Source organism: Macrobrachium nipponense, chromosome 2 (genome assembly GCF_015104395.2).
Source record: "Macrobrachium nipponense isolate FS-2020 chromosome 2, ASM1510439v2, whole genome shotgun sequence".
Lineage (NCBI taxonomy): Eukaryota > Metazoa > Arthropoda > Malacostraca > Decapoda > Palaemonidae > Macrobrachium > Macrobrachium nipponense.
In genome coordinates, this window is record NC_087201.1 from 74,853,812 (window position 1) to 74,871,532 (window position 17,721).

General features: G+C 35.0%; 1 protein-coding gene across 5 annotated transcripts in view; it reads right to left on the reverse strand.

Annotated features, from left to right (window-relative positions):
• LOC135220669 (glutamate receptor 1-like) overlaps positions 1-17,721 on the reverse strand; it is a 713,951-nt gene that overhangs the window by 56,457 nt on the left and 639,773 nt on the right. For all 5 annotated transcript variants that reach the window (XM_064258041.1, XM_064258039.1, XM_064258037.1 and 2 more), the window contains exon 9: positions 2,262-2,453. In XM_064258041.1, the coding sequence (XP_064114111.1) occupies positions 2,262-2,453 (192 nt within the window). The remainder of the gene's footprint in view (positions 1-2,261; positions 2,454-17,721) is intronic.

A 17,721-nucleotide genomic window follows, 5' to 3' on the forward strand; every position in this document is an offset into this window, starting at 1 on the left:
CTCGTTTTTTTCTCTTTACAATTAATTAATGATTCCTCTGTTGCAGCACTCAACTAACGCAGAGCAGTCTTTAGTCAGGAGTTCCTCTTCCCATTAATGGTTCCCAGGAAAGTGAAATGGAGTAGGCTTGCAGGCATGAAAGCGTTCTTCACCAGATTTTTCAGACATTTTGTATTCTGTGACTGCCTATCACTCTCACTGTAGTGATGAAGAATTTCAGGGCCAGCGACGATACCGTATCGGCTGCTTTTCGATGCTTTCGGCGTTTCTCGCATTTCCTCGCTTTTATTTCCTTCTTCATGGTAGATGACATTTAAACCGATCAGTCTTTTCAAAATAATTGCTCTTTCGATTTTGGGATTTTCTTGGAATCTTGATTCTGTCTTATTAAACGATATTAATGTGGGCACGAAAGAGACCCTAAAGCCTAATGGAAAATGAAAATGAATCACTTACGTATGTATATCTAATCTAGATAGACTGGTCATCAACTTGACATTTGCATCATTGTTTTAAAGACTTTACTATTACTTCCTAGTAAAATCACTTTTTTTCCTTTATAAAAGCCAAGCTAAATTATAATGAATCATTTCCATCTAATGTAGCTAGACTCGTCTTTACCTCAATATTTTCACCATTCTTATATCTGGGTCTTAACCATTACTTCCTTGTAAAATAATCGCGTCTTTCTTAAGAGTTCAGCGAACTCTTAATTAACGTACTATGAGAAAAAAAACAAGACAGAAATGGAAAAGGAAAAGTAGGAAAAGAGGCTTCCGTCGGAAGCATTGAGACGGATCGCATCTCGTCTGTCAATGACTTCATCAAACGAGCCGTATCTTTGATGAATACGGCAAGAAGAGTGTCCCTTACTTGGGCTCCCTCTTAAGAAACACGGCTGTAAAAGATAGTTCAATCAGTGTAAACGGTTGCGATGGATCTATAAAATTTCATTTTATTACGTTTCTTCCAGTATTTCAAGTACGCATTAGACCTGCACCCTCATACGCACACAAACCCGACGTGCACACATACCCACACACACACATTTCGTATACTAGCAGTTACGGCAGTGGTAGTCAATGTCGTAAAATAATAGCAGGGGAATTACTAAACGCATTATTAATAATAATAATACCAAAATCAGTATCAATAACAATATCACATTTGAAAAAAAAAGTACAAAAGTTACATTTTCCAGAGTTTTAGTTTTCTCTTTGTACTACCAACGATATACAGATAACAAAATCCGCATATGAATTCGCCTTCGTCCAACATGGGCCCAACCTCTCTTACCCTGATCTGTGTAATCTGGTAATATCGCAATGTTGATAGTTGTTTTACGGTAAAAAATAATTGCTTTGAGTATTGCTAAGTGTCAGAAAAGTGTCTCATAAAGGATGGTGGTATATTCTATGGGTTGGAGTCTCTTATTAATTTGATTATATTCCATTTTTTCTTATTTTAATTTACTTTATCTTACTTTTTCATTTGTTCATTGGTGTATCGTATAACGGTTAAAGATAAACTCTCGTTCAAGTCAGTAACGAATGATATCAACTACGAATTTGTGTATGACCAAACTTTGCATTCTTCACGGAGTCGTCTTTCCCTTCAATTAAAAATACATTTTTATGCAACAATTGTCAATCACAATTTGGCCCCGAGTGAAATGGTTTTTTTTCTTTTTTTTTATTTCTTTTTCTTTTAAGATTAGGACAGCATTTGGGTATCAGTCTAAGAGATCCTCATATCCGCCATCCTTTGGATTAACATTGTATGACTCTAATATCAATTACATCTTTTTTCAGATACTTATCGTATTCAAACGCAGTACGAACAGATGGCGACAAAGTCACAATCAATTAAGTACAATATTTCCTGAAAATACCACGAAAAGTCTTTGAACTGTATAGTTGTTAGTGATATATTCCTTGTTAGTCTTGCATGTGGGTAAACGTGAGGATATAGTTACATAAATATAACTATATAAATAAACTAGTAAAGAAACTTAATAATGGACACATCTATTCATGCCTTAGGTTAGTGGTACATCACTAGGCTACCGTTATCAAGGCCCTTTTATGTATGTATGTATGTATGTATGTATGTATGTATGTATGTATGTATGTATGTATATATATATTACATATTATATTATATCTATCTATATATATATATATATATATATATATATATATATATATTATATCCCAACTGGTCTTTCCTGGATGCGAGTGGATACGGGGATCATGACTAACCTTGCGCATAAAGCGTGTGATCTTCTCCCCGTGTTCCCAAATCGGCTGGTCGCTAAGGTTGGGGTCGCAGCTCATCTTTTGGGGCGGCGTGAGACCAGGCGATTCGTGGAAGCCATCGTTCATCTTCCGCAGCAGCTTTGATAGCGCCTCCGTCACCACCCGAACGGCGTCGTAAATCAGAGCCGACTGCGCCTTCAGGAGACAAGAAGAGTTTCATCATTAGTTTCAACCGCTGATGTTGTTAGACGCTCAAGGTGCAACATCAAAAGGGGTTATGAATGGCAATGAGGGCCTCTCTCTCTCTCTCTCTCTCTCTCTCTCTCTCTCTCTCTCTCTCTCTCTCTCTCTCTCTCCGTTTGAAGTAAAATCACAATGGAAAATCTGAGTTTTCTGCTTATTTATTGAGCTGATGATTTCTCTCGTTCTGCAAGTGCTTGAGACTGACTCTCCGAAAATACAGTATAAAATTATTTCATAAATACAAAATATGAAACGAATAATACTTCTGGTACTAATGATGATGTTGATGACAACAATAATATCAACGATGGTAACGTTCATTGACGCTCAAGGGGGATATTATGCAAGATACACACGCATTTGTATGGTGAAAGAATAAATATCAAACTGATAAGCAAACTGCTATTGTAACGAATGCCAACATTCCAGAGTAAGATGACGAAGGACCACGTAAACTACTTTACTAAGCATCAGATGAAAATAAAAGACGAACAAAGCATACTAAAACCTGTAAACGTAAAAGTGTTAGTCAAAAATTATGGTGGCAAAATAATGAAGACAGGGATCCATCCTTTATTAATTTTAATAGCAACACCTATCATATAGAATAAAATCTTTTCCCCCACTTTTCATTAAGGTACTTATTATTATTATCATTTTTTTATTGGGGGGGGGGGGGTGTCATCAGAGTCCTCTAATTCGACCTGGGTGGTATTTATAGAGTGGGGTTCCGGGTTGCATCCTGCCTCCTTAGGAGTCCATCACTTTTCTTACTATGTGAGCTATTTCTAGGATCACACTTTTCTGCATGAGTCCTGGAGCTACTTCAGCCTTTAGTTTTTCCAGATTCCTTTTCAGGGATCTTGGGATCGTTCCTAGTGTTCCTATGATTATCCTTCTTATTTCTATTTTCAGGTCTTGATACTTATCCATTTTTTCCCTTTCTTTCCTTCAATTCTGGTGTCCCATAATATTGCGACATCAATGAGTGATACTTTCTTCTTGATTTTGTCAATCTACGTCATGTATGGTCTGTTCTGATACCATAGTCCCAGAGGATCTTTGCCTGATCGTTTTCTATCACTCCTTATTATTATTATTATTATTATTATTATTATTATTATTATTATTATTATTATTAATTATTATTATTATTATTATTATTATTATTATATGTAGGTAGATGACCCTCCATCAAGAATACAGAATTAAATGTGATGGCTGCATCAGCCGCATTCAATTTTCGATCTTATTTTATTGTTCTTTTTTTACTACTGTATCGCGATTGTAAGTCTCATATATTTTTTACTCATAATTTCAGAGGTAAAGATTAAATTTATTTGGGGAAATTCTTTTCGGAGAAAAGAATATAATACATCCAGAAAGCAAAGTAACACTGATGTTTAAGAAATTGAAATAAGGTGTACGTCATCCGTTTTTTTTTCTAAATGATAAAGATACTATGGCATCTGAATCCAGGCCTGAAAACTATAGGAATGATAAGATAAAAGCTCTACAAAATGTGACTTTTATATTAACGTTTCAGTAGAGAGCTAAGCCTAGGAAACAATCCCTAGCTCTTGGTAGCATTAGCTAACCTTTTTAAGGTCTTCGAAAAACGGTGGTTGGGTACAATAGTCACTACAGTAAACAACTTGCAGGTATTCTAAAGCTCCTAAGTGCGGTGTTACCAAGATTACAGAAGCGTGAAATGAAACTATGCTACAATGCCGGCTTAACAATTAAGAATTTGTTTTAATAACAATAATAATAATAATAATAATAATAATAATAATAATAATAATAATAATAATAATAATAATAATAATAATAATAATAATGATAAAACACGACAGCTTTACGCTTCTTACTGAAGTTGCATATTGCAAGTGGATCACGCGGAGCAAACGACCTCTGTGGAATTCCTTAAGATTCTTTAATAAATTACTGATAGAAGAATTACGCGATAATACCCGTAAGTAGGCTATATATAAACAATAGCTAAGGGCTCAATAATCATGTATTCAGTTCAGAAAAAAATTTGAATGCAAATGTCAAGTTCATAAAAAAGAAGAAGAAGAAGAAAAACAGATCAAAAAACTTATTAACCTAAATATAGAACACCTAAAAGTAGAAACGTAACCATTGTGAAGCACTGCAAGATGTACAATAAAAAGCCTGTCGAGAAAGCAATACATCAGCAAAAAATAACACAACGCAAAGGGAAGATTTCTTGTTTTAGATTAAGACATTGTACTCCACAAGGCTTTTGTTCCTTGAAGATAATTCGTAGAAGAATGAAAAAGGCCTAATGCATAATGAGAGTGTAGTACATCCCAGTACTGGAAGACTTTTTATGTGTTCACTGCCATCCGTGTTGACACTAAATTAGGACCCATCTGCAGCAAACAGCGACACCGATTCCCCTCATCGGGGCAGAATCACCTCATCAGCTAAGCAAACCATAATTGAAAGGGAGGAAATAAAGTGCTCTTTGTCTACGTAGAATAAATGTATGCCGGTTACAACTGGTTATATCATGTCTTATACGCAGTTAATAAGGCAAAATAAAATGATATTAAAAAATCTTGTATTCTACGCTGCCTGAAAGCTGGACTGGTCGACAAAAAGCGGAACAATGCAATAATGAAGGTTAAAAGTTCCCTTATGTGAGAGGTTTTACCCATTTTTTGTCCTTTTAGACGTCCGGGCCCCAGGATACTAATTAAAACAAGTGATAAGATTTTGAAACTTTTTTAATAGTTGACGATATCCTTTTTTTATATAAGTCCAGAGCAAAAAAAAACACGAGTGAGAAACGTTTCATTATTGTTAGATGCACGGAACTTTAATTAGTTCATGTGACCTTACAGACCTTACAGACCTTACATCTTGTTCGGGTTGCCCCAGGTCCCTCAGTGTGAGGCACCTCTAATGTCTACCAGAGAGTTGCTAGTACATCTTGCGGTATATTTTGCATCTTCCAATCTTGGATGGTCTGGGATGCAGTTAGATATTTGTCGAGCTTATTCTTAAACACATCTACGCTCACTCCTGATATATTCCTCAGATGGAGCTGGCAACGCATTGAATAGACGCTGCATTATCGATGCTGGTGCGTAGTGGATTAATGTCCTGTGTGCTTCCTTATTTTTCCTGGTATAGTTTTGGGCACTACTAATCTACCTCTGCTTGCTCTTTCTGATATTTTTAGTTCCATGATATTTTCTGCTACTTCCTTCTATCTGTTTCCATGCCTGAATTATCATGTAGCGTTCTCTTCTCCTTTCTAGACTATATAATTTTAAGAATTGTAGTCTTTCCCAGTAGTCAAGGTCTTTAACTTCTTCTATTCTAGCTGTAAAGGACCTTTGTACACTCTCTATTTGTGCAATATCCTTTTGATAGTGTGGGTACCATATCATATTGCAATATTCAAGTGGACTACGAACATATGTTTTATAAAGCATAATCATGTGTTCAGCTTTTCTGTTTTGAAGTGCCGTAACAACATTCCAATTTTTGCTTTACATTTTGCCAACAGAGTTGCTATTTGATCATTGCATAACATGTTCCTATTCATCATCACACCAAGGTCTTTAACTGCTTCCTTATTTGTGATTGTCTCATTATTAGGTCCCTTATATGCATAGCTTCTTTCTCTGTCTCCATAATTTATTGATTCAAATTTATCAGAGTTAAATACCATCCTATTTACCTCTGCCCAATCATATACTTTGTTAAGGTCTCTTTGTAGAGCGTTCCTATCTTCATCACAAGTAATTTCTCTACTATTCTTGTGTCATCTTGCGAAACTACTCACTACCGAATCCTTAACATTATTGTCTATGTCTTCAATCATAATAACAAACAGTATTGCAGCTAACACCGTACCTTGCGGCACACCGGATATTACCTTGGCTTCATCCGATTTCTCGTCGTTTGCAATAACTATCTGTTTTCTGTTGTGTAAAAATTATTTTAACCATCTTCCTACTTTATCCACGATATTGTGTTTTCTAATTTTCTTCGCTAATATACTATGGTCTACTTTATCAAAACGCTTTTGCAAAGGTCTAAATAAACCACATCTGTTTCATTTCCGCTTTTCTTTTCATATTTTGAATATGTTCTCACGGTGGACTAACAGTTGGGTTGTGTACGTTTTTTCCGGGTACGAAAACGATGTTGTCCTTATTAAACAAATTATTTTTTATTAAATGTTTCATAATATTTTTCTTCATTACCCTTTCATACACTTTCATAATATGTGATGTTAGACTCACAGGCCTATAATTACTTGCCTCTAGTCTTGATCCACTTTTGAAAGTAGGGGTAATATATGCTAATTTGTGCTCATCATAAATCTTGCCTGTATCTACACTTTGTCTTAATAATATTGCAAGTGGCTTTGCGATAGAATGAACTACTTTCTTTAACAAAAATAGCAGGAATTCCATCAGGCCCTGCAGCAGCTCCATTTTTAATTTTCATTAATAGCCTGCACAATATCAGCTTCATTAATATCTATGTCAGCTAAATATTCACTATTTTCATCCCTTACTTCTATACCATTATCTTCATTATCTATTCTAGGGGTGAATTCTCTCTTATATCGTTCTGCCAGTATGTTGCAAATTTCCTTTTTTCATTCGTTAATCTCCCCTCAATTCTTAGAGGGCCTATTTCTATTCTTCTTTATTCATCTTCTTCGCATATGAGTATAATAGTTTGGGATTTGCTTGATATTTAATAGGGTTTTTTCTTCCAAGTCCCATTTTTCATTTTCTTTGATTGTATAATCTTTTGTTCTGCATTTTATATCTTACTTTTTAGTTTTATAACTTTCCATGCATTTTTTTTTTGCTAGACCTTTTTTCCACTTTCTGATTTTCTGGAACAAGATCCTTCTGTCTCTTGGTATGCATGACTGATGTTTACTTTTCTTCTTCGGTATATATTTATCCACTATTTTCTCTAATATTTTATATAATATCTCCGTATTTACCTTTATGTCATCACTTACGAAAATATTATCCCAATCTTTGTTTTAATTCTTCATTTATTTCTGACCATTTATATTTTTTACTGTAGAAGTTGTATTTTCCAATATCCTTCCCACTTTTTCATTTCTTGCTTATCTCTGTTTCACTGCTTTGGGATGGACTGTTAATTCTATGACATTATGGTCTGAAATACTCGCATTATAAAAACTATTTATTTCTTTAACATAATTCATCTCGTTCACAAATACTAGGTCTAAAGTATTTTCCTTTCTTGTTGGCAGGTGATTTATTTGTTGAATGTTGTATTCTAGTAGCATATCTAATAGCTTTTCGAATTGCCTCTTATCTTCTGCACTACTATTACTCTCTTTTTTATATGTATAAGTACATCCACAATCTCCTATTCGTTCTTTCCAGTCTACGAAAGGAAAGTTGAAGTCTCCAGATAGGAGAATAGTCCAGTCCTTGTGATTTCTACATATATCATCCAATTTTTCTATTATTAAGTCAAACTCTTTAGTATTAGGAGGTCTATATATTACTATGTTCATTAATTTTTCAGATTCAAATTCTACCGCTATTAGTTCACATTCTGAGTTACTATATTTCTCATATATTTTTCCTTGTTTCTTGTCTTTCCCATATATTGCGGTTCCCCTTTGATTCCTATTTTTTCTATCTGATCTATAAGTTTGAAACCCTTTTGTTTTATTTGATCATCATTCCCAGTCTCTTGGGAATACCAGGTTTCACTTATATTCATTATATCTATTTTCTTTTCAATTTGGGTTAGTTCTTCTAAGTACTCTATGTTTTTATGAGTTACTCGTAACTAAAACCCTGCGCATTCATCACTATGATGGTTTGCGTGTTTTCTCCTTCATTTAATATTGGTAATAATAAGGATTTTCCCATGTCTCTTTCCTGTTCTGGTATGTTGTTCTTTTTTTCATTTCCAGAAATTCTGACATTAAAAAATCCAACTTTTCCATAATATTTGTTCTTCCTTCATCATAATTATTCATTTTGTGTCTGAATCTGCAATTTTCTCCATATCTGCAATATCCCTTGCATAATAAAAAACAGTTTATTATCTCTTGAGTAGAATCTTGGAGCTGATGCATTGAAATTTTTTGCTGGCACCTCTGCATATCTCGTTGATGGCTTGCTTTTTTCTTTTACCTGATATTCTTCATTCCTCTCTTTATTTGTTTCTTTCTTATTTGGATTTTATTGCTTGATTGGTTATTTATTGATTATTTTTCATGGCTACAGGGTGCATATATTTACATTTTTTGTCGAACTTACATCCTTTTCCTTCTTTTAGTTTTGCATATTTTGGATGTAGATCTCTGCAATCATCCTCATATCCATCTAAGTATGCACATTTACCATATATTTCATAGTTGTGACATACCTTAGGATGTTTGTAGTAACATTTTTCTCCATATCTGCAATTCCCTCTTTTCAAAAGGTTGCAGACTTTGTCTTTTTTGTATATTTTTTCCTCTTTCCCGTCATTGTGTAGATCTGGGTTAGAGCCTCTTCGGCATTTTCTTTTGTGCGTCATATCGTAATTTATTTCTTCGTAGGTATGCTGCTTTATAGCCTCATATGTAGTATCAATGAGTATCTCTGAATCCATACTTTTATCTTGTTCTTTGTTTTCCTTATCTTTTTCTGTCATTTTCAGTTTTGTTTACTTCTCTTACGTTTTCCTCTTCTTCTTCTTCTTCTTCTTCTTCTTCTTCTTCTTCTTCTTCTTCTTCATCCTCAACTATTCAATCTTGATTTAATAACATTGTCTATCCATGGTAGACATGTTGAGCAAAAAATTCTTGTGTTTTTTCTCATATCTTGCATTACCTCAGCACACTGTGGATGGGTCGGAATGTTGCATGCAGCACATTTTCTGATTAGGTTTTGTGGATTAACTATGCTATACCACACCTTACACAGTTTACATGCTTTTGGCATTCTTTTTCCTAATGCATCAATTAGGATATTCACAAGTTCACTTTATCATTTTCTTTTGTCGGAATATGTTGGTTTATGTATATTTTCTTATGAGTCTCTTGACCACTTGGATTTTATTTGGAACTTCTCAATTATTTTCAAGATGTTTTCATTTGATTTGTTCCAGTTTGAATGGATTGTATCCTTCTAATATATCTATGAATGATTTTGTATCTTTTTGGTTAGGACTGTTGCTGATTTCATAGATCAGAAATGCCAGTTCCCTTCCTGCTACCTCATCGTATTGCGAATCTGCCAAGCAAGCTAAATCTCGCCATTTTTTTCCGCAGTTGGAGCTTACTGCCATCTTGTTCTGATTTACAGTATTTCACTTGATAAACTAACTTAGAAGACGCTTTATCCTACTATTTCCACCACTAATCTTATCACCGATAGTTCACGAACAACTTCTAGGTATTTCTCAAATTCTAGACGTATGTTAAACTTGTGATATTTGTTGATTAATCTGACTTCGACCAGGAACGTCTCACCAAGCAAGATGACTGCTACGAGAGAGAGAAGAGAGAGAGGGACGAGAGAGAGAACAGTAGAGAGAGAGAAGAGAGAGAGAGATGAGAAGAGAAAGAGGAAGGGTAGGAGAGAGGAGAGGAGAATTAGAATCATTTCTAAGGAATACAATTATTGAAATTTCTCAGTTATAATGTATAAAGGAAAAATCCTAATACTCATCATTACTTTTTAAAAGAAATGAATGAAAATAACTAGCATACAAAGACCCAGACTCAGCCGCGCCCCCCCCCCCCCCCCCCCCCACCCCACCCCAAAAGAAAAAAACAAAAAAAAGTTATGCACAATATTTGTCTTCCATTTAAAGCTGATGTTCTGGAAGACTCGCAGGGCGCAATTATTTTTTACCATAAAGCCAAACAGCTTAGTGGGCGTCGTCTGGAGAGAAAAGGTCCTTTCTTTAATATTTTTCCTTGCTAAATTCATGGGTCATTACAAATTCTAAATATCTATTTTAGGTGAAATAGTCAAATACTATTTCACTACGCAAGACATAATTGTTTTTCGAAGATCATTTTTTTTTTTTCAGCTTAGCGATAAGTGGAAATGAATGTTTATACCACTCCCGGTAACTCACATGAAGTGAACATAGAATTTAGACCAAAGACCAATGACTGGGATCTATGAATTCATTCAGCGCTGAAAAAGAAATGACAGTAATAACTTTGAAAGGTGTAACAGGAGGAAAACCTCGCAGTCGCACTATGCATCAACTGTTAGTAGAGTAAGGAACGTAAGATGGACGAAAAAGAATATGAAAGGAGGTACAGTAAAAGGTACGAAAGAGGTTACAGCTAGGGGCGAAGGCACGCTGCAGAGAACCTAAAGTATGCGGTGCACTGATGGCACTACCCCCTTACGGGATATATCTCACAGTAGCATAAGTGAAGGTCATGTACTGAATTGGTGAATAGATCTCGATTTTAAAGTGACGCCGTTTACTTGTAATGCAATAATTTAAATTGGGTTGTTATGGCAATGGCATTTACTACACTAATAATTACTTATTTCTCCTTGAAGTCGTTTATACGGCTCTTTTGTTACAGAATAAAAGTGAACCCGGGTATTTATGCAAATATTCTGTGACTGAACTTTAGTCAATGAAACAAGAAAAAGGGAAAAAATTTCCTTAGGAATAAGGCCCACTGTAATGCTAAATGTCATTTCAACGGTATCAGAACATCTTTAATTCTTCAATTAAGATCATATGACCGGCAAAAATGTCACTTTCGTTTTCTGATGGAATAATATTGTTAATTGGTAACAATCGAGAGTTTATTTAATGAAAAATGGCGAAAATCTTTGCTTCTACCCAGAGTCTTAATGACCAAGAGTCAATTTATTAAACAGAAAACAACAAAATTAAAGTTGTCTATTCAAATGCTATTTTCAGATTATATATATTGGGCAAACTTCGAGAGAACTAAAGGTAAGATGCTCTCTGCACAAATATGCCATATCAAGAGGATTAATAAATAATGGCATTGTGGATCATTGGCTTAGGACAGGCCATGCTATTAACTGTGATAATTCCTCGATAATCTGCAGGGTCAAAGATCACCGATAGGAGTTTAAATCTCCATCCCGGATTTTCCCTTCATCCTCTTTCCTTATTTCTTTTGCTTAAAAAATACGCCACCCAGATTAACAAACTGTAACCCCACCCCCTCTTTCTGTTTTTGTATTTAAGGGTCTGTCAACTTCTATTATATTCAATATGAACGTGAAAATGAATGTAGAATATGATACGAAAGTACTTGTTCCAAGTCGCTGTTTCACTTATGTTTCTACTGTGGATTTAAGGATATTCTAATGTAAGTGTTCCTTCGTGCTACATTTGAATATAATATATATATATATATATATATATATTGTAACATATATATGCTGCTCTCGTCTCTCTGGCCTTTTAACACATACTTCAGAGAGAAAGGGCCAGATCAGGTAGACTCTTCAACTAGTCATGGGCTTATCATGTAATCTAGAAATCCCTTTAGATAGCCCTGTCCCAAGAACTATATTACTGTGATCTCCTGCCTGCTGGTTTTATTCTCTCTTTCAGGAATGTGGGCACCCCTTTGTTAATGGCCCACTCTTTTTCGGGCCCGAGGTATCTAAACGACCCACAACGTGTTAGTTGAATGAAGGCAAAGGAGTTTGCCAAAGTCAGTCTCCACTCAACGCTCATCCAAGTCACATCTTAGCTCTTGTGCTCTATCTCTGAGGTTATCCTTTGTATCTGGTATAGCCACTTGGGCCACTAAAGTCACAAGCCACCTGGCCTACAAGGGCCAATTAGTTGTTAAAGGAAGGTATATTGGATCAAGTTTAAATGCAGTTGTGCACCAGCCCTAGGAGGATTGGTGGTAAGTCTGAATTAGCAATTAAATACCAGTGTCTGTTTTATCTCACTGAAATCTCTCATTTCCTTTGTTTTCAAGATTTTTCATCTCCTATCATAAATCCCTTGTGAACACCTATCATGTGTATTTTCCTTATGAATTACATCCTGTAAATGAATTAATCTTTGCTCAGTGATATAGATTAAACTACCCTCAATATCGATAAATCATTGCAAGTGAGAAATCTTTGACATAAGAGTTATTATCTGGAGAATCTATTTCCAGAACTTTTTATCTGCCAGCCTCGCAGCCCTGTCATCCCTCTTGCTTGAAAGAATTTCTGCTGTATTTTGGCAGATTACTCAATGAGCAACATTCCCTGAAATCTGTAATTGGAAGGAGTCCTTAGAGGGACTCCGATCTGTCGTGCTAATGATTGTAGCGTAATGTGTTGATTGCAATCAGAACCAATATTCTGAGGTATTGGTAATTTTACTAGTAACTTTCTTTATTGAGAACTAAGTCAGTATTCTTTAATCAAGTTGCTTCTGTTGTGTTCAATAAAATAATACTTTCCTGTACTGACCAGTTTTCAACTGGCGGCCTATCATTAGTATTATCTGTAATTTGGTACATTTCATGCATTAATTGCAAGTCAAGTCTCCCCTGGTAATTAATTAACTAACGTAATTAATCATGGACAAACGTACAAACGTAGACATACATACACACACAGACACAGACACACACAATATACTATATATATATATTATATATATATATATATATATATATATATATATATATATATTATATATATATATCAAACGATCAATCATTGGTGTCGATGGACTTGCGACACCATATTTTGTCCTAAGCTAACTCCTCAAGATCTCCCCAACATTCATCTCCTGCTTCCCGCCTCACTGTCCTCAACCACGTCTCCTTTAGCCTACCTCTACCTCTTCTACCAAAGGCAAACCACCCCTGTGTATCTCGTACTACTCCCTGTCTTCTAACACACAAACATGGCATAGCCACCTCCAACGTGAGAACCTAACATACTCATAGATTGCCTGTACCCTGTTACTTCTCTAATTTTTAAATCATATTTCTCCAATTTATTCCTAATATTCTTCTGAGGGCCTTATTTTCAAATTCTAAGAATTTATTATCTGAAGTCGCTGCACTTTACTATGACTCATGCCCATAAAAAAAAATACTCCTAACCATTACCTTATAAATTTTGATTTTTGTATAGCAAAACAAAATTTTTATTCCAAAAATTTTTAAGCATTCCCATTGCCTGATGAGCCTTATTAATCTTTCCATAAATTCTGCGCTCAGAGAGCCATACTTATCTAAATAAGTATCTAAATATGTCCCTAGTGTGTATTTCAAGGCAGTATCTAATAGATTTTCGTCGATAAAATCTTTACATAGCATAGGATATGGGTCATATTTTGGAAATAGGTACATAAAGCCACAGCCTAATTGGCAAAAATATGCACTGATGTCCAATGTGGATAATTAAGGCACTTATCAGAGTAAAGCAAAGCAATTTAAAGGGAAAATTAGCTAAATTTAGTAAGCGCCGAAAGAGAGGCTAGTTGTGACGTAAACTATGACATCAGAACTAATGCTGGTTCCCAGTAGTAGGTTAATAATCGTAAAAACACAAATATTTGACCCTCTTGTACAATACCTTGAGTAGGATATGCGATCATTATCGAACTTGGAAGATAATATACTATAAATGGCTGATAATCTAAACATTTATACCTGTACAGTAAAGTAATTAAATAAAGAAATTGTTAGAGATTTTGTCTAACCTTAGACGACTGTAGCAGTTGAAACCAAATATAGAAACAACGATTTGAGTTGAAAAACAGACCAATTATTTTATAGCACCGAGGTCATCAATAAAACAGAAGCATGGCTGCGTAAAATTTCAGTATTAAGGGAAAGGCTAGGCAAATCATTGTTGAGAATGACGATAATATTACGATTTCCATTGGTGATACCGCGGGGTATGAATAAAAATTTGGTATATATATACATATGACAATATTATAGCAAATGAAGTTGGTAAATATACAAATGTCAATATTACCATTCTCATTGTACAATTTAACATTGATTATAGGAATACATAGCAATTAAAACGCAATTTCTAAAGACCCGTTATACAAAACCTTAGGCATTAGCGAGTTACAATCATATTAAAATGAAAATACGATCATTTAGAGGTGTTTTGGCCCGATATACCTTGCATAATAGTAAACACCGCCGACTATTACTACTTCTACTACCAACATCTGAGTCTTCATTCATAAAGTGTTTGGGCGGGGTGTTTAGTAAAGTAGGCCATATTACAGTATCAGTGAGTGGGAGGGCCTTCAGTAATGACGTCTTACTAACCTCTATCAACGAGCATGCTAGATCTACCAAAGTATCCCTTTAAGTTTCTTTGATTTACTCTGATAAGTGCCTTAATTATTAACATTAGACGCCACTGGATATTTGTGCCAATTTTACTGTGGCTTCAAATAGCTATTTCCAAACTACGATCCATATCCGATGCTTTGGTAAGATTTTATCGACGAAAATCAATTAGACACGACCCTGAAATGCAAGTAAACTTATCCACTTGCTTTACAACAATGCATTCAATTAGACAATCCTGTGAAGTTTTAATATTCGCATTCATGATTTCAGTTTTTCCACCTTTAATAACCAAACCAACCTTTCGACCTTCACTCACTCGACTCCCCAACAATTTCTGCATCTTTCCTGGACCCTCGCAGATCAAAACTATATTAACAGCATCATCTAAGTCAAGAAGTTTCCCATTTTCTCCCCAGAGTATACCGGCAACCGTTTCTCTTTTGACCCTTTCCATAACGTAATCTACGACCAATACAAACAACAAAGGAGACAGAATGCCACCATGAATCATATCAGACTTAGTTTCAAATGAATCACTCGAACGCCCATCAACCATAGCTTTACAAGATGTGCCGTCATGTATGTTCATAATAACATTCACAGATTTTTCCGGTATTCCATAATTCCTCATGATTTTTCCCATGGTCAGTTCCGAAAGTCTATCAAAGGCCTTTACAAAATCAACAAAACAAAGACTTCATGGAAATTTTTATTTCATTAGCTTGCTGTATTAAAATGCCTAACCATAAAGTTCTGATCACTGCAACCCCGTCCCTTTCTAAAACCGGCCTGTTCATCCCTATGAATACTATCAACCACTGGCTCCAATCTATTCAACAATACTCTACTGGAAATTTTCAAGGCTACAGGTGACAAAATGATTCCACTCCAATTATCGCAGCTAGGCAGCTACTCAGATCTCCTTTCTTTGGAACTTTAATGATCAAACCGTTCTTCCAAACTGATGGTAATTATTTATATATATATATATATATATATATATATATATATATATATATATATATATATATATATATATATATATATATGTGTGTGTGTGTGTGTGTGTGTGTGTGTGTGTGTGTGGTGTATATAATGGTATTTAACCATTACTGATGACAATATAATGGACGCAAAGTTAATTTTATAACCAATGAGCCCTACTATCCTTAAACAGAATGAAAAGAATTTATAGGAAAATAGATAAATATAAATATCAGTAATGATTACTGAATTAGCAATTACAAATGTATGGGTTGAAGTTAATTACATTACAGAATTTAGCACCTGTGTGCAATTTTAATTTGAAAAAACTAATCTCTATTGTCTTTTAAAATTCCTTAGTTATTGCCTACAGCTGCATAAATGTCCAATTCAAAACAGACAGACAGATTTCATTGCCAATAAGGTCTGTCCCTGAAGTCTCTACGTACTGATTAGGGTATTCCTTTATGGCCGATGATTACCATCCAAAGAGCCTGTCAACGCCGGTTTATCAATATACATTGTGATTCTTGATTCTTGCAGAATTGAAGGTGCGGTTGTGCCAGTCATTCTATTGATTCAGACAATCCAGATTCTTCTGTGCTCTATAACTAGAACTAAGAAATCGGCCGAACGAAAGATCTTGGTGTGTTGGCTGAAGGTTATATGTTCGGCGTTAGTGAGCCCTTTTATTGATTTCGTCTATGAAAGTCTGGTCTGATGACCTGGTACGGGAGCCGTCTGGTTATTCAGTGTCTGCGTTCGCTTAAACAATAGATATTCAAAGGAGTTCTAAATAGATTTCAGTCACCTATTATGGAGGGGATGGATTCTGAAACGGATACTGGTCATAAATATCTGCCTTTCCAATTACATGTACACTGTTTGGTAGGATATTTTCTTTTTTAATTCATGCACGAAAAAATACAGCTTTTCCATGACGAAAATCAGCCATACGTACGTTATAAAAAACATATCGACCTTTGTGATCTCATGCAGATCTGAACATAAGAAAAAATCCCTTTGAAGTTGGTTAAGTGAGCGTTTAATGGTAGCTTTTTAGCATCGGCTGACTGCTAAGTCACTAATTTGAGTGTTATTATTATTTATCAATTTAGAAGAACTTAAGCAGTGCCAAACCTCTAAATATCGACGAGTCCAACATATTTCTTTAAAGAATATTTTCTCTCTACAAAAACTTTTGTGGAAGAAGCTTATCACACTTAATGTCAAGAAGACACTTTTCAATTCTTCAGATGCCGTTCTTGTCAGTTCCTTGCTTTTTATTATTCTTAATCTCAATTTCTTTTTATGTTTCCTATAAGCAGTCGAAGATGAAGTTCACTACTGATTTCATAGAAGTTGGCGACCATTGAAATTTCATTCTTAAATCTTATACTTTCCAGGTGCATGTCAACATAATTTTCTTGGCAATATAAAAACAAAAACTTATTCATTCTATACATGAAAACGTTTACTGCTTATGCTTTTCCCGAAATACTTGACTTATAAAAACTTATTCGAGAGTTTTACAGTGAGATTGCATATTAACTCATAAAGTAGCTTATGGAAATATAAAAGTTAAATTCTTGTAATACATACTTCATAACTTGATTCTTTCAATGATGAAAACTTCTTTTATTCCATTTACGTTCTGGAGAATTAGACACAATTGGCAATTCCATCTTAAACCAATTCCCATCCCCCCACCATCAATTTTTCTTCTTTACACCGTCATGCCTCGAGCGTAACCCGGCATATAGCCATCACGGACAGAAAACCCGCATCAATGACTGCAGGGCAAAGATACGTCGCTTCGTGATCCAGAAGGAAGATCCCTTTCTCATCCATCTCCCGTTGGTATCGGATGTCAGCGCCCGTAATCCTCGGAGTCAC